The 20317-nt window shown below is 48.3% G+C and overlaps 1 protein-coding gene across 1 annotated transcript; it reads right to left on the bottom strand.

Annotated features, from left to right (window-relative positions):
- Positions 1-12487: 12487 nt before the first annotated feature.
- Positions 12488-20252, bottom strand: CD8B (CD8 subunit beta). The gene is made up of 6 exons (XM_061464703.1): positions 19575-20252; positions 18311-18617; positions 15167-15517; positions 13326-13421; positions 12817-12906; positions 12488-12705 (listed from the first exon to the last, which is right to left on the bottom strand). The coding sequence occupies exons 2-6, from the start codon at positions 18477-18479 to the stop codon at positions 12665-12667; spliced, it is 747 nt and encodes a 248-aa protein (XP_061320687.1). The 5' UTR covers positions 18480-18617; positions 19575-20252; the 3' UTR covers positions 12488-12664.
- Between the last annotated feature and the right edge of the window lie 65 nt (positions 20253-20317).

Genomic DNA, 20317 nt, shown 5'->3' with positions numbered 1-20317 from the left:
AGTGAGTTTGCTGGCAAAAGAGGGTGGTTCAGGTGTTTGTCAGGACCAGGTTCTCACTCTGATGTAGGGTGTGGATGCTTAACTACAGTGCATAGTGTGTGTCCTCAGAGGTATAGTGATGGATGTGCTATACATCTAAAGGTTCATCCAGGAGGGGATGTTGCCTTTTAGCAAGGGTATCTTCCTTCTCTCTCTTCATTATGAATCTCAATGGTCTTAAAGGTCTTTTCCAACCTGGTTGATTCTATGATTCTATGGATCAGTGCAGGGTAACAAACCGGAGCGCAGAGGTTCCTCTCCTGGGTGTAGAGGTGTCCTAGATCTTGGTCCTCATGGCCTGAGCTGGTTTCCATGCAAGGCCACTGTTCCCTTTGTTACATTCAGACTGTGTCACCATTCTCCTTTTTCTCTTCACACACGTACTTGCTGAAGCACTTTGTGACTCATCACTGCACGAATGGTGCCACCAGCCCCTGTGTCTTGTGACTCCTGCCCATTGTGCTGGGGAGTCACAGGAGATGGCTTCAGGGGGAGCTATTCCCTTCTGCTGCCTGCAATAGACTGCTCATAAATATATCCTTTAAAGGCAAGACAAAAGCTTCTTGTCAGCAGAGAGATACAGCTGCAAGGGGGGGTGTCACACATCTTTCTTCTGCATGGACACTCTTTGTTGGCCAGAGGGATCCAGGCAAGTGTAGCTCCAACAGAGACATCTGTATATGATCGGACAAGACCACCCCTTTCCTGTCCCCCCATCTCATGTCTCTGAAATAATAAATGAGCTGGGGCAGGGATCATTTGTTTATAGAACCATGGAATAGTTTGGGTTGGAAACTGCCTTAAGATCATCCAGTTCCAACCCCCTGCCATGGGCAGGGACACCTCACACTAAACCGTGTCACCCAAGGCTCTGTCCAACCTGGCCTTGAACACTGCCAGGGATGGAGCATTCACAACCTCCCTGGGCAACCCATTGCAGTGCCTCACCACCCTCACAGGAAAGAATTTCCTCCTTATATCCAATCTAAACTTCCCCTGTTTAAGTTTTAACCCGTTACCCCTTGTCCTATCACTACAGTCCCTAACGAAGAGTCAAGAGCTTCTGGTTTCTGTGTTTAGGTATGGCTCAGCGTGAAGCTGCTCCTGTTTCACAGAGTAATAAGGACAGCTAAACCAGTTGCACTGTTTGATTATGGAAATGTCCAGGCACAAGCAGGGCCTCCAGGAAAAGCTCCCATTTAAAACCAACACTTGTATAAAGGATTTACGTCAGTGATGTAAGTTTTATATTGATCACCTGGTCCAAAACTGGGAGCAGGAAGTGGCCAATAAAATCAGTTAAGGAATGTCTGTCTAGTTTGGTGTTTTGTCCTCTAGATGGTATTTTGCAATAGACTTGGCATTGTTAGACTGGGGGCCTGAGTCAGACCAGTGAAACAGCAGCATTAGTAACACGTTATTAGTGTATATTAATGTAACATATATTAATGTATATTAATATAACATATTCTATTGTGGTGCCACAGTTGTGACAAAGGAAGAAGGAGAAACTCAACCACTTGCTTCTGCAGAGCATCATATAAGGTGTTAGGGCACCAAAGAGGTTGGTTAGCCAGTAGAGGGTAATTCCTTTCTCTTTTCCCAAACCTAGCTATTTTACTCATAGATAAGGTTGTCGGGCTCTGATTGCTGGTGAACTCCAACCTAAGTTGCCTTTGACAGAGGTTTATCTTTATATGTTAGGACCAGCTTAGGGCTGTATTTAATGAATGTCAAATAATTAAGCGAAAGGAGACAGGAGAAAGGAGAGAAGAGACAAAATTATGCAGGGAACAGACTGACAAGAGTGTTGGAAGCCTTTCTTGAATGGAGCTTGGCAGGAGGTGAGTTCAGGATTCACTTTCTCTATGGTTGCTTGCATCCACTGAACAGAGAAGACAGGGAAATGAGAAGGAGCTCAGGGCATCATTGCTGAAGGAGAAGCTGAGTTTCACATATGGTTGATTTCTCAGTCATTTTGGGTAAGGATCTCAGTGACTTCTTCATGGTGGTAAGAAACTCTTCAGCTTCTGAGCATCGGTAATACCAGACATCACGTGGAAGCCTCAGCAAGAGCACATCTCAGGACATGGGAATTACACTGCGATCGACAGCTGGTAGACATAAAAGGAGCATCAAAATGACCATCCTCTATGAGGTCCCTTGTTCTGTTGTCCATGGTATCTCCTCATAGTGCTTCAGGAGGGCTCCCCATTGCAAAGCACTGATGTGGCGCTGCTGATGATGAGCAAGCGCTGCTTGGTCCCTGCAAGTGATCAGTGATGGGATTGACGCTGGACTGTGCGTGCTTCAGTGCTGCTGATTCTTCCTCTCGTTACCCTTTAGAAGATCTCCTTCATGAGGAGGAATGGAAAGTTCTAATGAAGAGTTCAAAATCTAGCCCCAAATCACACAATCTTGTTTCAAACAGAGGGGAAAAAGAATCTTGAGACTGAAGCACACAACTTTTCCGGTGTGAAATGAGCCTGTGGTTTATGAGCAGCTTGCTGCCCCCCTCTTTGCAAAGCTGCACCACCAAAGGGGTTTGTGGAATGTCAAGTGCAACTGTCACACACCAGATGCTATCTTTCCACTGTAGCTGTTTCCAACTCGGTGGCCAACACTGCCCTTTCTTCTGTGTACTCTCACACACCTCATTCACAGTGTGCAAACCACAAGCACTCCTCAGCCTTCATCTCTCCATGGTGTAGACCTTTAGCTTGGTCACTGGGTTGGAGATCTCCCTGATCTCCGTGTTTGGTGGTACCCCAGCTTTGAATTTGATAAGGATGTGCAACGAGTTTTCCTTGCACAGGCTTCCCACACCTGATGGTGTGAACTGCACAAGGATCTCTCTGGAGAAGGTGAATGTGAAATGATGCATGCAAGGAAAAGCAGTCCTTAGTCTATAAACTAATGGCTGTTCCACTGCTGCTCTGACTCTTTACCTCCTGCATCAGGATGACTTGGAGCATGTATTTCAGTAACACCGGTGCCATTTGCAGCTTGTTGCTCAGGGCAGGAATACACAATCCCAGCCCCAGGAATATTCTGTCTCAATTTCTTTGAAGAGACTGATAGGAAATATCCCAACTTGGATTTTGCATTCGGTGCTGATGTGAAGGCAGAATGTGAAACGCTGGAGCTGGGTGTCAGCACAGCCCAGCACAGCTCCTTGGTAACCAACAAGTTTACCTTGTGCGTATGCTGGACAATGGTTGCACCTTAAGCTTTGCTGAGGAACAACAGAGGTTCTGCCCATGCAGGGCCCCCATCAGCATCTCCTCCCATGGTGGTACCCAAAGAGATGTCAGATGTGGTGGCTTTCTGACATGGGCCATGCTGCAGTGTGGAAGAGCAGCACATACCCATCACCTCCCATGATGCCCTGCCTGTCCCCAAAGACATCTGCCCGATACCTGGGCTTTGTGTTGTATTTTGTGCTGCCTGCATGGCTCCAGCTCTCTGCACTGGAAGGGAACAACAGGATATGTGGTGGGCACGATCACACACGTAGCTCTGGGGACAGAGATGTCTCTTAAGCCACAGCCTTCCTCCCTGCACAGCCTCATGACGGGAGGGTGATGTACCCGGTGTTTTGGTACCCAACCTCTGACTGGATGTTTTAACAACTAGCAGAGAAGAAGAGCAGGAAAACCAATGTGGCTTGCACCTTAGGCAGGGTAAGGCTTGCTCCATTGTGCTTGTAGCGTGGAGGAAGGTGTGGGGTGGGATGGGACACGGGGCTGACTGCAGCAGGCAGAGTGCTGGTGGTTGGCACCAGCTTGTGGGCTCAGTGCTTTGCTTTGGGTGCATCCTTTGGCAATTGTTTCGGGTGCATCATCAGGCAATTTTTTTGGCATTCCCTGGAAGAAGTCAATGTTGTAAAACCTTGCCTGCAGACACCCGAGGTTTCTGCAGGATTGGGTTTTCTGCTGCATCATGCAGAGGCTCAGTCTGGTTTGGGTAAGATGAAATTTAGCTTTTCGTTACTGCCCAACGCAAAACCAGCCAATAGTGTAGGAGGAGACAAGCTTATGGGTCCCTGCATCAGCCTAAAGGCTCCCAACCCCTCCAAGGAGCTTTGTGGAGAGAATGGAGAGGGCTTTGAAGTAGGTTTCCTTCTCCTATTGACTTCCAGCTGCTTTCTGTGAGTGACTTGTCTTAGGGCTTTTGGGGTTTTCATGTTAAATGGGCTGAAGTTGTTTGTGTGAGAGCCCCATTGCAACAGCACACGGACACGATGTCCTTGGCAAAGAGCTCTGTGCTGATGCCATCGTTGGGATATTTTTGGGGTGTTTCACAACTGGTTTTACTTTATTAACCAGATCAGAAAGTGCAAATAGCAATAGTGATGCTCAGCTGCCTGAAAGTGATGCAGTCCCCTTCATACACTTGTTTATCTTAAAGCCTAGATGAGAAGCTGAGTCTTAGCAGGAGGAATATTAAACCTCCTACTGCAAACATTTAAGGCATGGGGAGAGCTTTGTTTCATGGAAAAGGAGCCCTGGTGTATAAACTCCAGGTAAGCTTTCCCATAGCAAGGTGGCAGAGAAGCAAAATGCTTTGCACAAACAGATGTGTAACTTGCTCTGATGCATGCTCCAGGTAAATGAATGCTGGAATAACCAATGTCTGTATGTACTTCCACAGGAGCTGCAGCGCTGAGCGCACACAGTGTACACACACTGATAGGCACAAATAGCTTTTGCTCCAGCAAATAACATTTAATTCAATAACCAGAAATAATATTGAATAAAATGAATGATAATTTGGAAGAGACAGTGTCTGGTTTATGCAGAGCACAAATTGAATCTGTTGCTGTTTCTGATCTAGTGAATGAAATGCAATAAGGGATACATGGGCAAGAAGTACTTGCGCTGCCAATGGGGTTTTTCTATAGGTAACTGTCAATCCATGTCAATCCATGTAACTGTCAACATATATGTATAGTACATAGAGAGTAACACATATATATATAGTTATATATATTGTATAATACATAACACAATATATGAAATAATAAATGATATGGTCATTTATAATACATTTAAATATATATATTTAAATCTAACACATTTATTTAGAATACATATACCTATAATATAAATTTTTATATATTAACATTGCAATATTGTAATCATAGTTGTAAAACAGAGTAATATAAAATTAATGCAATAATAATAAAATCAATGTAGTATTAATGACAATAAATTAACATATTTACTTATATAATTGTATAATATAATTGAATAGTCTAATAATATAATTATAATGATAACTACATAATATGCAATTATATCACAATATATTTTATATTTTTATATATTATATATTACTATACATAAACATTTATATATTTATTGTAAACATATATATGCTTACATGTAACATAATATATAACTATTTTAATATATATACTATATTCAACTGTAATATATAACGTATAATGCATAACATCACATATAATTTATAAGTGATAATAATAATAATACATAGTTAGAAAACCAGTTGCTCTAACCAGCTCTCAATCTATATGATGCAACGTTTCTATATTCAAGGCTCCTGTTAACTGCTTGGTAGCCCAAACAGCAGAGTACCACCATGAGCTGCTGTGTGCTGAGAGTATAGGAGGGCTTTTGCGTGTCGGATGCTTCTGATAGATGGGGAAGAGCCTTGCCCGTGCCCCTGCTCGTGTGTAGGGCTGTCTCATGTGCTAAAGGGATTCAGGAGAAGCAAGTGAGAATTGGGCTTTTTTTGCAGCTTGTCGGACGTATCTGGTGGCAGAACCACATTTAGAGCTCCCATCTAACAGGTCTGGGCTGGATGTCCTGCTGGGAATCCATTTTTCCTACCAGGAGGATGTATTCAATAAGCAGCTGTTGTGCACGGAGCTGTTCTGACCCAGGATTAATCAGAAGGAATTTAAACGGCACTCATGGACATAGGCAGGAAGAGTGGGGTACCAAGAGCCAATGGAGTTCAACAAGGACAAGTGCACATCTTGCACCTGAGTAAACCCAATCCCAGAGCGCAGCAAAGGCTGGGATCTGCCCTGGGAGCAGCTCTGTGGAAAGGGACCTGGGGATCCTGGTGGGCACCAGCTCAGCAAGAATGAACACTGTGGCTGTGGCAGAGAAATCCAATGGGATGCTGGGGAACATCAACAAGGGCATCACCAGCAGGGATAAAGATGTGATTATCCTGCTGTACTCAGTGCTCATCAGGCCACAGCTGGAATACTGTGCTCAGTTTTGGTCCCCACTGTACAAAAAGGATGTGGACAGGCTGGAGAGGGTCCAGAGAAGGGCCACAAAGACGATCCAAGGACTGGGAAGCTGTGTGAAAGGCTGAGAGAGATGGGACTTCCAGCCTGGAGAAAAGGCTGCTCAGGGGAGACCTTGTCACCATGTTCCGGGATTTAAAGGGTGGCTGCAAAGAAGATGGAGACTCCCTTTTTATAAGGAGTCACATGGAAAAGATGAGAGGTGATGAGCACAAGTTATTCCCAGGGAGATTCTGACTGGACACAAGAGGAAAATTATTCACAGTGAGAATGATCAGCCATTGGGATAATGTCCCCAGGGAAGTGACTCCCCAGCACTTAAGATTTGGCTGCACAGGGTGCTGGGACACCTGACCTTGGCCATGCTTTGCCTGGAAAGGTTGGACCAGATGATCCTTGAGGTCCCTTCCAACCTGGGATTCCACGATTCTATGATTCTATGATGTGTATCTCCTTTCCCTTTGCACAGCTTTCAAGTTCCATCACTTAATAGAGATGTTATTCACCCTTTCTCCATCAGTGCAACCCAACTCGGCTGTGTTTATGACCCTGCAAAATGACTCTTTATATATTTAGGAGCTTTAAAATCAGATCCAACTTCTCCTTTTGTGTGTCACTATCTTGTTTTCAATTGAATGCTTTCAGCTGAACCTGATTTGATTTACTTCCGTATCTTATAAATGCAAAGAAGTAGGTATATAATAATACAAGGAATAGCCACATAAAAATGACTGGGCAGCTTAAAAGAATAAAGAGAAATGGAGCACAGCCAATATTAGATCAGCAACTGACACATTCTGGTAAGGATGACAGGGTTTCAAGATCTGTGTGCACAAGTTCTACATTAAGACTACTTACTGCAGTGCCTGAAATACCTCTATTCCTGCTCTGCTCTCTGTCTTTTGAATAGCTTAATGCTTTCATGGTATGCATGCACTGTTGCTGAAAGAGTAATGGCAGTATTTTTTAAATACAGAATACATAGAATATAGAAACTATAGAATATGTGTATATATATGAAGATGTACAGATTATAAGTCTATATAATATATAGACATATATATTATATATATTGTATATATGTCTATGTAATATATAGACGTATATATGTCAAATATGTTCTAGATAGAGTATAGAATATACATAGAATATATATCTATATAGACTATAAACCATTAAGATAATAAAGCAATAATAACAACAGATCATTGCAGTGTGTAATTTTGCCCTCTTTTACAACTCCTTGCCCAGTGGTTCACAGGGATGGGTACAACACAGGTAACGTTTTGTGCTTAGGATCTGGGAAAAACTCCTTGTTCTATTCAAAGCCCTTTTGTCTTTGTCTGGTCTTTGGGCTGTCTCCTTCTGTCATGTAAGATGACAGCAATCATTTATGCTGGTGTGAGGGTTTGGGGCCATGGATAAAATCCCAGTGTTTTCCTTTCTAGGTATGGATGTTCCCTGCTGCGGGGAGCAGGAGGACAGTGGGGGACAGCAGATGGCTGCTCCATCCTCAGAAGGAAAGGAGGAATAAATCAGGGCCTCTCATTTGTCAGGGCACTGTGGCTGGGTAGCATTGGGATGGGCAGTTCTGTTACCTGCATCTCTCCATCCATGGATGCAGGCACCAAGCCATTAGCAGAGATGCACAGAAATATATTCCCATTAGCTTCCATGATGGAATCACCCCTTTTCCCCCATGCGCCATAACTCAGCATCCCTGACTTTTGGCTGGTGTCACCACCGTGCTCTCAGCACAATGACAAGGTAGGAAAGAAAACCAAAGAAGCTGCAGGTATCAAGGGACCAGGTCATTTTCTCAGACATAAAAGCATATTTTTATTAGCATTTCTGTTTCTTATGTGTGCTCTGGGAAAAGTCTATGAAATGGAGGTGATTTTTTTCCCCTGGCTCCCATGGCTGTGAAATTGCTGCTAAAATCTCTCCAAGGTTTAATGTTAAAACACCCTACTGAGGGGTATAGGAATTAGAGCAATTTATTTCATCATTTCCATTGGTAAAGTGCCAAACCTGCGTATCAACAGGACTGGGGACGTTCCTGACCTCTCCTGTTTTGACTGCACACAGATGATGTGGAATTTGGGGTTTTTAGGGTTTTTCCTTTCAAATTTCAAAGGAACAACAAAGTCAAATTGGAGAATTTGGACGCTGAACAAACTCTTCCTGCCTGTTAGAGTTATCCAGAGAGCTGAGGGGTAAATCCCCATCCTTTGAATGGGTGTTACTGGAGTTGGGTGGCTGAAGGCTATCAAGGCAAGGTGGTGCTGTCCTGGGGGGGTTTGGTGAGGGCTGGACACTGTGAGGATGGGCTGAGCATGGGGATGGAGGGAGAAGGAGCGAACCAGGCAGGGTTATCCCTAAGGCTGCTCATCTTCCCGTGGGAGAGGGGGACTGGACTGGTACAGCCTGCCTTTTGCTGCCCTGGCTGCTTGGCCATAGGAGAGCATCTCCTGTGCTGGCCGAGAGGTGAAGCAGGTATGGACATTAAGGTCAGGATGCCTCAAGCATGGCAAATAGAGCTGGGATCTCAAAAGCAGCTGCAGGCAGAGGGAAAACCCTGGGTTTGAAAGAACAAACCTGTGCCCATGGGGAGTTCGAAAGGGGTTTCCTCGTATCTGTCCTGTACAAAACAAACATCATAACAATCCTCTGCTCCTGGGGTGAAGCTTTGTGCCCTGAGCACTTGCAGGGTAGAACAATGGTGGGTTTGGTTCATTTGAGCTTTCACAGAGGCTAAAATGTGCTGCTGGTATGGTGTGTCAGAGAGGAGATTCTACAGGACCCCCACTGCAGCATCTCTGGTGGGATGGGGTCTGGAGTGGCCCGAGAGCCTGGTGAGCATTCCAGGCTGGGGAAGCTGGCTCGGTGTGGTCCATTGATAGCTTTATCACTGCATCACCTGGGGGAAACATCCATCCGAGGAGCTGGGCTTGAGACCAAGCCCTCCAGAGAAACCTGTATTAACATGGAGAGCAGCCTTTCCCAGCAGCTGGGAGGGGAGGGAGGGAGGCCGGAGGGATGCTGCAGTGCCACTGTCATGCTTTACACCCACACAAGCTCTTCCCATGCCAGTGTTTGCCCTGGCCCTGGGGTCTGTGGAGCCACATCAGCCCTTGTCCTGTGGGCAGCTCTAAGGACACGTGCAGTGTGCAGGACAGGAGGGCCCAGCAGTAAAGGGAAGCTGCTGGCTTTCCCACCCACACTGCGCCACCTTCCCCTTGCACTCGCTGTAGCCGACGCAGCCTTGTGCTGGTGCCTGTGGCCGAGCAGAGGTGTGTTTGCATCTGGGAGCAAGTGTTCCCTCCCTGCGCTCAGCACCATGCTGGACTTCCAGCCACATGTAAGTCTTGCAGACCTGAGCAGTGGCTGAGCCTTGCTAACATCCCTGGGGGGACCTACCCTGCTTCTGGCAGCACTCAGGGCTGAGCATCCATGGGCATCACTCAGGGCTCAGCACACAGAGGTATCACTCGGGGCTCAGCACACATGGGTATCACTCAGGGCTCAGCACACACGGGTATCACTCAGGGATCAGCACACATGGGTATCACTCGGGGCTCAGCACACACAGGCATCACTCAGGGATCAGCACACATGGGTATCACTCGGGGCTCAGCACACATGGGTATCACTCGGGGCTCAGCACACATGGGTATCACTCAGGGCTCAGCACACATGGGTATCACTCAGGGCTCAGCACACATGGGTATCACTCGGGGCTCAGCACACACAGGCATCACTCAGGGATCAGCACACATGGGTATCACTCGGGGCTCAGCACACATGGGTATCACTCGGGGCTCAGCACACATGGGTATCACTCAGGGCTCAGCACACATGGGTATCACTCAGGGCTCAGCACACATGGGTATCACTTGGGGCTCAGCACACATGGGTATCACTCGGGGCTCAGCACACATGGGTATCACTCAGGGTCAGCACACATGGGTATCACTCAGGGCTCAGCACACATGGGTATCACTCGGGGCTCAGCACACACGGGTATCACTCAGGGCTCAGCACACACGGGTATCACTTGGGGCTCAGCACACATGGGTATCACTCAGGGCTCAGCACACATGGGTATCACTCAGGGCTCAGCACACATGGGTATCACTCGGGGCTCAGCACACACGGGTATCACTCAGGGCTCAGCACACATGGGTATCACTTGGGGCTCAGCACACATGGGTATCACTCAGGGCTCAGCACACACAGGCATCACTCGGGGCTCAGCACACATGGGTATCACTCGGGGCTCAGCACACATGGGTATCACTCAGGGCTCAGCACACATGGGTATCACTCGGGGTCAGCACACACGGGTATCACTCAGGGCTCAGCACACATGGGTATCACTCGGGGATCAGCACACACAGGCATCACTCGGGGCTCAGCACACATGGGTATCACTCGGGGCTCAGCACACATGGGTATCACTCAGGGCTCAGCACACATGGGTATCACTCGGGGTCAGCACACATGGGTATCACTCGGGGCTCAGCACACACGGGTATCACTCAGGGCTCAGCACACATGGGTATCACTTGGGGATCAGCACACATGGGTATCACTCAGGGCTCAGCACACATGGGTATCACTTGGGGATCAGCACACATGGGTATCACTCGGGGCTCAGCACACATGGGTATCACTCGGGGCTCAGCACACATGGGTATCACTCGGGGCTCAGCACATATGGGTATCACTCAGGGCTCAGCACGCACGGGTATCACTCGGGGCTCAGCACACATGGGTATCACTCAGGGCTCAGCACACACGGGTATCACTCAGGGCTCAGCACACATGGGTATCACTCGGGGATCAGCACACATGGGTATCACTCAGGGCTCAGCACACATGGGTATCACTCAGGGCTCAGCACACAGGGGTATCACTCAGGGCTCAGCACACACGGGTATCACTCAGGGCTCAGCACACACAGGTATCACTCAGGGATCAGCACACAGGGGTATCACTTGGGGCTCAGCACACATGGGTATCACTCAGGGATCAGCACACATGGGTATCACTCGGGGCTCAGCACACATGGGTATCACTCAGGGCTCAGCACACATGGGTATCACTCAGGGATCAGCACACATGGGTATCACTCGGGGCTCAGCACACATGGGTATCACTCAGGGATCAGCACACATGGGTATCACTCGGGGCTCAGCACACATGGGTATCACTCAGGGCTCAGCACACGCGGGTATCACTTGGGGCTCAGCACACATGGGTATCACTTGGGGCTCAGCACACATGGGTATCACTCAGGGATCAGCACACATGGGTATCACTCAGGGCTCAGCACACATGGGTATCACTTGGGGCTCAGCACACATGGGTATCACTCAGGGATCAGCACACATGGGTATCACTCAGGGCTCAGCACACATGGGTATCACTTGGGGCTCAGCACACATGGGTACTGCTTGGAGCTCAGCACAATCAGGATTCAGCACACATGGGTATTGCTCAGGGCTCCGCACACACAGGCATCATTCGGAGCAATCCACGCTTCTGTGCCAAGTTGCTGGGCTCAGGGCCAGCCCCAGCTCCCTCTGTTTGTTCCCAGAGGTTCTGTTGGCCTTCAGGCTGTGCCAGGTGCTTGTCCTTGCACACATGGCTTTGTCTGGCTCTCATCTCCCACTCCTGCCTGTTTGCAGTCTCCCATGGGACAAGACTCCCTCCCAGACCTGCTTCCCCCGGAGCTTTCGCTCTGCTTTAACTCTTGCTTGGGCAGAGGCCATGGTTTCTTGCCTGCTCTGCATCCATGTTCCCACTGAGCAAGGGCACAAGACACCGGCTTATAAAGCAAAATGGCTAAGAGATGTATTCCCTGTTGCTAACAAACATGTCTGTACAGGGCCTTTACAAGCTGTGCAGAGAACTGCCCCTCCATCTACCTGTTGCTCTCAAAGCGTTCATTACCAAAGTTCTATCAACCAGCATTAGCAGGAGCAAAGCAAAAGCACCTTCATGCTGTCCTATAGATGAACATAGAGGAGAGACAAGGAGCTCACAGCACCTTTCCAGCCCACCTGAACCTCTTTGGTACACCAGCCCCGGTACTCCCAGTGCAGAGCCAGCCATGGTGTTTGCCCTGCTCAGCAACCTTGGAGAAGTGCTCAGCCTGGTCCCTTTGCCAGCTGTTGTGGTAAGGAAACCTGTTAAAGTCATGGTCTGTCACAGGGAATAAATGTCTGTCTGGCAGCACAAGCTTATGTCTGTCTCCTGTAACATCCTTCCTGGGTCATGTCCAGGCAGGGGGGTCCGTAGCTTCTCCCTGTCTGCCCGAGGAGCCAGTGGGATTTACTGCCTGTGGATGCGAAGCCACAGCCTCCGCTTCATACCTGGGGAGAGATGGTGTCAGTCAGCTCCAGGACCCGCTCCCAGCTCCCCATCCTGCTCCTGGGCTGCCCCAGGCCCTGACACCCCTTGTGGTCCCCCGGCAGGATGCTTACAGTGGAAGCGATGGGCAATGGGGACCAGGCTCAGCAGGAGGACCAGGACAGTGGAGGCCAGCGGGACCCAGACCAGGGGGCTGCAGGCACCTGGAGGGAAGGAGAGGACTCAGCACCATCAGCTCTGAGGGATGGAGCATGAGGTGGGAAAGGGAGGAAAACAAGGCAGGTCCTCAGAGGAAGGGTTGGGAACGTGACCATCACCTTGGGGTATCCCTTGGAGGATGCATTACACCCGAGGGCATTGCAGGGAACTCAATGAGTTGAGTCACGGTGCCTAAACTGAAACACATTCAGGCCCCGAAACCCGTGTACATCCCAGGGGAGCACTCCTAAAGGCAGAGGTCAGCTCCATCCGGAGTGATGGGTTTACACAGATCCAGGTGCCCATCCCTACAGGGTAACATTGTGATTGCTCCCCCCCCCAGGACAAACTGCCTCTGAACCCTGGGGACCTCAGGAGCTCAGCACACCCCTTTTGCACTGAGCAGACCCAGCGTCATTCATACCTTTCCTGATGGGAGCTTTGCTTTTGGTCACGCACTGCAGGGGCTTTGTGGAGAGTGGGGCCTGAGTGGTCTTTGAAGGCAGAGGAAAGGCATCAACTGGTGGGTAAGGAGGAGAAGAGGACGGTCAGTGCGGCACTGAGTGCGGTGGGGAGCAGGTCAGAGGGGCTGCAGGTCTGGGCTTTTCAACCTAGCCCCATCCATCGACCCCTGCAAAGGGCTGGAGGGGCCAGGAGCTCGACCTGAACCTCTCAGTGGCCACAGAAGTTACCAAGAACCTGTAAAAGCATCAATGAAATGATGTACAGGGCAATGAGGGGCAGGAGGCTGAGGGAGAGGAGAAGCTTACACCGAGCTCCCTTTACTGCCAGGCATCACCTCTTCAGCGCTGCACAAACCCCTGGGCAGCAGATTTCAGCAGCACTGGGGGGGGGTTTGAGGGATCCCTGGGTCTTTTCTTATCCAGATCCCTCTAATCTTGGCTCCAAATTGGATTGTTTGTTTCTTTCCTGGTAAAACGAGGGCAGGATTTCTTACGGTGCATCTGAACTGCAATGGGGCACATTCACCTCTTTGTAAAGGTGGGCAGGAAAGCACCCAGGAATACTACATTAAAATACCCCAATAAAATGAAATTAAAATGGCATTAAACCTGACTGCTCAAACTGCACAATCTGCAGTGATTCAAACCGGATTTTCTGGTTTAGGGCTGACATTCCTATGGAAATCACTGCTCTTTTACATAGAAAGATGAGGCATTGGGTGCCTGGGATTTATCTGGACAACTTTTCCCTTACGTTATAACAGACTTCAACAAAAGGAACTTACAAACAACCCGTTTTATCAAGAGGACTCAAAGGAGGAAAAGCAAAGCCTGATCCTCCCAGAGCACCTGCTGCTGTTTGGGTTCTAATTAGAGCGTCCTTGATGGTGCTGAGTTTCAACCCTGTTTTTCGTGCCCTGCTTTGCACAGATATGGGCTCGGCTGATGAAAACCAGTTCTCCTTTATCTGCAAACGGCTTTTCTTTGATCCAGCAAGGGTCCAGAAGGGGTTTCTCAGCCAGCTCGAGGTGCAGGGTGCGTTTGCAACAAAAACAACCCAGAAAGTCTGGGACTCTCGGGCTGCATCTGGGTTAAATAAGTGATTTTCCTACCTAAAAGCCTACAAAGAAAGGGCTGAATCCTGCTTCAAACACGTTAGTTTTGATACATTTTATCCTCCTGCTCTGTGGTCAAGGGGAAAATGGGCTGAAAAGAGCTGCATCCTGACCCAGGGTCTGTAAAGCATCATTACCCCCCCATGCCACCCATAGAGAGCTCTGATTTACGGTCAGAGCTCCCCAGTAACAGTGGCTTTGAGGAATAAATCCCATTTCAATGTTCTTTGTGAAGAACAGGTTCGAAACCTGCAGCCTGAGCCACCCGGAGATGTGAGGGATGATGTCCTCAGGCCTTAATGCTGCTCTTTCACATGGATGGGTGGGGAAGAAACAGGGCACACATCAAACCTCTCACCCGAAGTACCACAGGAGATGAGGAAAGCACAGGGTATCAGGGGATGAGGGTCTTCCCATGGGAATCCTAAAACACTAGGACGAACACAGTGCTCAAGGCATGACCACAGCAGAGCAACTGCTGGAGGCAAAAGGACTATTACATGCAGCTGACCTAAAATGTAGCTATTATTATATGTGTTTTCTGCCTTATCCAGTCTCACAGGTCTCCTCAAACCCCAGAGCCCCACTCTTGCACTTCAAGATCGGGAAGGGTCCACTGCCACGCATCACCCCTTGCCCTTGCTCATCACATTGGTACATTTCGGACCCCCAGGGGTGATGCTTACCCACACTGAGCCGTGTCCCAGTGCCCAGGATGAGCTGGGAGGACTGGGAGATGGAGCAGTAATAGATCCCATTGTCCGAGGCATGGAGGCGGCTGATGCGCAGGCTGTAGGAGGTGAGGGAACTTGTTCCATGGGCACTGAACTTCTCCTGGCTCATGTCTCTGCCATAGGTGACTTTGCCCATGGGGCTGGAAAACATCAAGAACTCAAAGTTTTGCCTCTCCTGGCTCCAGCGGTACCAGTACACCCCGGCGTGCTCCCTCCGCAGCTCACACAGCAGTTGTGTTTCATTGCCAGCTTGGGCTGTAATGTGCTTTGGAGTCTGGGTTAAAAGGAGGTTTGCACAGAAACCTAAAAGAAAAAGGGACAGGAATGAGGAGTTCTTATTTGCTTCTCATTATTTTTCTTCCATGCTAAGGACAGATGTTCTTTGTGGGATTAAACGGACCAGGTAGTTACAGACCAGGGGATCACACGACTGAGAAACAGAAGCACCTTTATCAGGATGCTCCCATATTCTTTCAGAGGACTTTTTGGGTTCTCCAGCTGTTTTTTTGGTCAAGCCTAGTTAAACATGTAGTATACCTTTACTTAAATAGGTAGTATACCTATACTTAAATAGGTAGTATATCTGTAGTTAATATATAATGTACTTAAACACATAATATATCTGTAGTTAGACAGGTAGCATACATGTACTTAAATATCTATCTAAATAGTATATCTGTAGTTAGACAGGTAAGTATATCTATACCTAAATAGGTAGTGTATCTGTAGTTAGGTAGTATACATGTATTTAAACAGACTATACCCTCTAAACACTCATCTAGGGGGGAGGCTAATGCCGTGCATGGGGATGGAGGGGTGATTTTAGGGTGTCCTCAGGACTGTATGTACAGGGCAGAGCATCCCCACCTACTCCTATGGATGCCCCTCTCCCCTCCTTTTCCATTTTTCAGAGAGGATTCACCTCTCTTTCAACAGATTTTGTTTGAGCCTGTTAACTTATTTGCCACATTTTGGTTCTAACAGATGCAACCCCGGTAAACTTCACCGCAGGTGCAGAAAAAGACCCCAAATCATGCAAAACACCTCAAAATGAGCCGATTTGTTATTAATTTTCAAATTACATTAGTTTCATATGAATTTCAGGAGCTGGAGAGGAAGGGAGGGGGAATGAGGGGTGGCGGTGGGGTTGAAAGCTTGGCTTTGGCACCGCATCGCCCTGTTTGAGTTTTGAAGCTCCTTTGCTATTATCTGAGCCGTGTTTGGCACAGGCAGATGGGAGCTGCGCCTGTGTGAGAGCCAGGATGCGTCCTTGTGCCAAGGATAACAGCGGCTTGTGATCCTTTCTGTTAAGCAAACAGGCCTACAAAGCTGCAGATAACTCAGAGACCAGGTGAAAAACAGCCCTCTGAAGATAAGGGTGCTCCCGCTTCCCCCGCCTGTTTCCCAGACGTGTTTTGAAGCTGTGCAAAAAGCTCAATAAAATACATTTTGGGGCCTTGTTTTACCTTAAAATGTCCCTATTCCTTCAAAATCCCCAAACTGCTTCCAGTAGTTGTTGCAAACAGCCTCATGCAGCCTTCAAATCCAGGTTTGTATGACCTGTGTTTGAAGCCCATGGGCCTGATGTCCCCCATGGGGACAGGCAAAGAAGAGGGCTCTGGTGACTGACACAGGTCCAGAGCCTTCCTCTGTCCCCACACCAATGACCCCATCGCTGTTGGTGCACCTCACAGACGAGCAGGCTTCAGCCCTAATATTCCAATGCCAAATTCAAGGCAGCATTGATGCAGTTGCAGCATTTCACCGCACCCTTTGGTGCTGTGACAATATAAATGTCTCCTTATTAATAAAATACATAATCTTCAGGTTTTGGAGTGGAATCCTGGTGAACTTTGCTCTGGCAAACACATGGATGAGAAGGGATCCTGGCAAAGGCTCAGCTCAGCTCTGTGTCAGTGGTCAAGCTCTAGTGGGGTGAGCTGGGGCAGAGCCAGAGCAGAAAAGCTCATCCTCTGCCACAACTTCATTCCCTAAACCCTACCCGTCCCCTTTCCCAATGTATATTCCATCAGGAGACCCCAGGGAGTTGGGGTGGGATGGGCTTGTTTCTATGTGTTTAGCTACACCAGCCTGCAGCAGCTCGAAAATGATCCCTTTTCCCTTTGCATGTGCAGAGCAAACCGATTTATTGGGGCTTTCTCAGCAGGGACCCCACTGCATAGATCTATAGGATATTACTACCTGTATGCAAGTGCCTCAGGCTGTTTGCTGCCTGCTCAGCTGCGCTATGCTGTAGCTGGATGACCATCACACAATGTGAAGAAACACCCTGCGGTCCTGACAGCCTCCAACAAGGGAGCTGGGCAGCTTTGGACCCATGTTGGGCAGCATTTTGGGGGACCAACTTGAGCTGTTACTCAAATATATACATTAAAGCTGTGTTTCAAGCTTCCAATACTTTCTACCTGAGAACTGATGGCAAAAATTGTCCCTTAGAGCACAATTCTATCACTGTGCCGTGACATCGACTATAAATTCAGTTCAAACCTCCTCCAACCTGTCTGCAATAAGCAGAAGGCAGTATGGTTTTATAACACCCATTCCAGCTTGGCCCTTGGGAAACATTCAATCCTTGGATAGATTTAGAGGAAAATTTGATGGGATGGTTATTGTCTTCATGTTACAGTGGTAGCATAGATAGGTGCTGCTTTGACTTCTCCATCAGGAGCATCCCACAGCACATCTGCACTAAGAGGGTGCAGGAAAAATGAATTCGGTGGTATCTATACCATTATATATTGCACTTGGGATAGAGTAGAGTAGAGTAGAGTAGGGTAGAGTAGAGAGTAGACTATTTCAGTTGGAAGGGATCTCCAGTGATCGAGTTCAACTGCCTGACCACTTCAGGCCCCAGCTTCTGCACTGACCAGAAGCTAAAGCATGTTATTAAGGGCATTGTACAAAATTATGCAACGATAGGCAGTAATATAGGTAATAATATCCTGTAATCTATCCTACATTTAAACCTCCATCATGCAGATGCTGTGTAAAATCCCACGTGCTAAAGCAGGGTGGAAGAGAGGCTCCATCATGATTTTAGATGCCCTTAACCCTTAAGAAACGCATCCCTCTTACCTGGGATCTGGAGGCAGATGCAGAGATGGAGCCACAGCTGGGCCATGGTGGTGGAGCCAGTGATGGAGGGGTTTTGTGCCATCTCCCCTCTCCACGCAGGGTCCCCTCTTAGTGGTAGGGCTGGCTTTACCTCAAGAGGTTCTTCCTCTTCTTGATGTAGACGTCTCATCAGCAGCTACCAAAGAGCATCTGTGGCAGCGCCCAGAGCTTCAACGTGGTCCCTGCTTCTGCACTGAGCCCCACATCCAGGTGTGCATCAGGGCAGCAGCCCCATGCACTGCTCCAGCTTGGGATCCCCCCAGACCCCCTTTAGGAATAAAACCAAGGAGAACTCACTGATTTTTAATTATGATTACTTCGTATTTCGTCACCTCTTTCCCCCTCCTTTATATCTAGCTCCGTGCAATTGAAAAATGACAAATGTAGGAGCTTAGTGCTAAAAATGAAAGCAGGAAGGGATAAATTTTTGCCTTTTTCTCCCCTTTTGAAACCAAAAAGCACTCAAAATAAGGAAAAGATGCAATTTGAGCTGTGCAGTTGTTCTCTTCCACAGAATCTTTAGCACAAGGTGTTATTCTCCAGGCCTGGAAAGTGATGAACACCAAAGTAGGTTGCCATAAAGGCAGAGGCACGAGGCTTTAAAGCCAAAACCAAGAAACCTCAAACAAATTTAGTGGCTGAAAATCTGGCTTTGAAATGCCTTCAGCAGGGAGAGGTTTGTGCAGATACAGAATCACACAGAATCCCAGACTGGTTTGGGTTGGAAGGGACCTTAAAGCTCATCCAGTTCCAACCCCTGCCACAGGCAGGGACACCTTCCACTAGAGCAGCTTGCTCTCATGGTCCTGCCAAAGCCTCAGCATCTCCCCATAGCTGGATCCTGAGCAAAAGGGGGGGTATCCCTGAGGACTCTCACGTGGGGGCACCATGAAACGTCCCCCAGGGTTTGAGCAAGCAGGTGAATAGGAAAAGGTGATGTTGCACCTTGTACAGTGTGAGGTTTCGGTCTGTGTTGTACCAGATGTCCCCGTGCTGCTCTAACGCATCCCCTCCCCATTTCAGTTTCAGTAGTTTCCTGCCCGTAGCGGGCTGCTAGCCGGAAAGCCTTGCCACAAAGGGCTCAGCTGAATCCCTCCTTAACCCTTTCCTGGCAGGAGAAAGTACTTTTAGTGCCTTCAAACACATTTCAGTGCTTAAAAGCTCATCTTTTCAGAGCTGAGGCCCTGGAATGGGGTGCAGCAACCCCTGCCTCTCCCCTCCTTACCTCCTGCTCGCCTTTTCCCTTTAGTTTCACATCACTCCCGAACTGGGAGCTCTCCAGAACGGGGTATAAAGACCTCTTTTTGGGGGGGTGCATGTGCTTAACATGAGAATTGCCACTGTGAGTGTATTTTCCCTTCATCCCCACAGTGTAGTTGTGAGCTGAGCCCGATGTCCCTGGCTGCAGCAACGGCTGCATCCTCCTTTTCTCACTGCTGCTGTCACCTCGAGCATCTTCTGGCCCCTTGGCCAGAACCAAAGTGCACATAGAGGTGGCTTTTGTCACCATTAAAAGCTCGGCCATGGGGCACATGACACCAGGCTGCTGCAGGGCTGGTGACACTGGGTTTTCTAAGCAGGTATTTTGGCTTTGGAGGATTCCCCAGCACATTACAGCAGCTTTAGAGATGTTTCCCTGCAGTGCTTTTACCTTTAGCGTTTCTCTATGGAAAGAAAAGGGAATATTTGCAATGTAAAGCATGGTGTGTGTGCTGAAACAGGGCTTAATTCTTAGTTTGGCTTTAAAGATGTTGTTTCTGTGCAGTTGAGCCGTTTCCCAGTGTCCAGACTGTTCTCAGGGCTCGGTGTTGCTCCTAAGAGAAAACATTCCAGAGGTGGGATCCCATTGTCTGGCAGCTTTATCACCAACAAATATAAAGCATGGAGGGAACGTGCAGGAGAGCAGCTGCTGTTTATGACATCCCCACATTGTCTGGGGCTGCTGTCCTGGGAAGAAGACAGGGGAGT

Source organism: Pezoporus flaviventris, unplaced genomic scaffold, assembly GCF_033815535.1.
Source record: "Pezoporus flaviventris isolate CSIRO_AGI_PZ_B2104156 unplaced genomic scaffold, CSIRO_AGI_Pfla_v1 ptg000002l, whole genome shotgun sequence".
Taxonomy (NCBI): Eukaryota; Metazoa; Chordata; class Aves; order Psittaciformes; family Psittacidae; genus Pezoporus; species Pezoporus flaviventris.
This window is presented reverse-complemented; position numbering and strand designations above follow the sequence as displayed.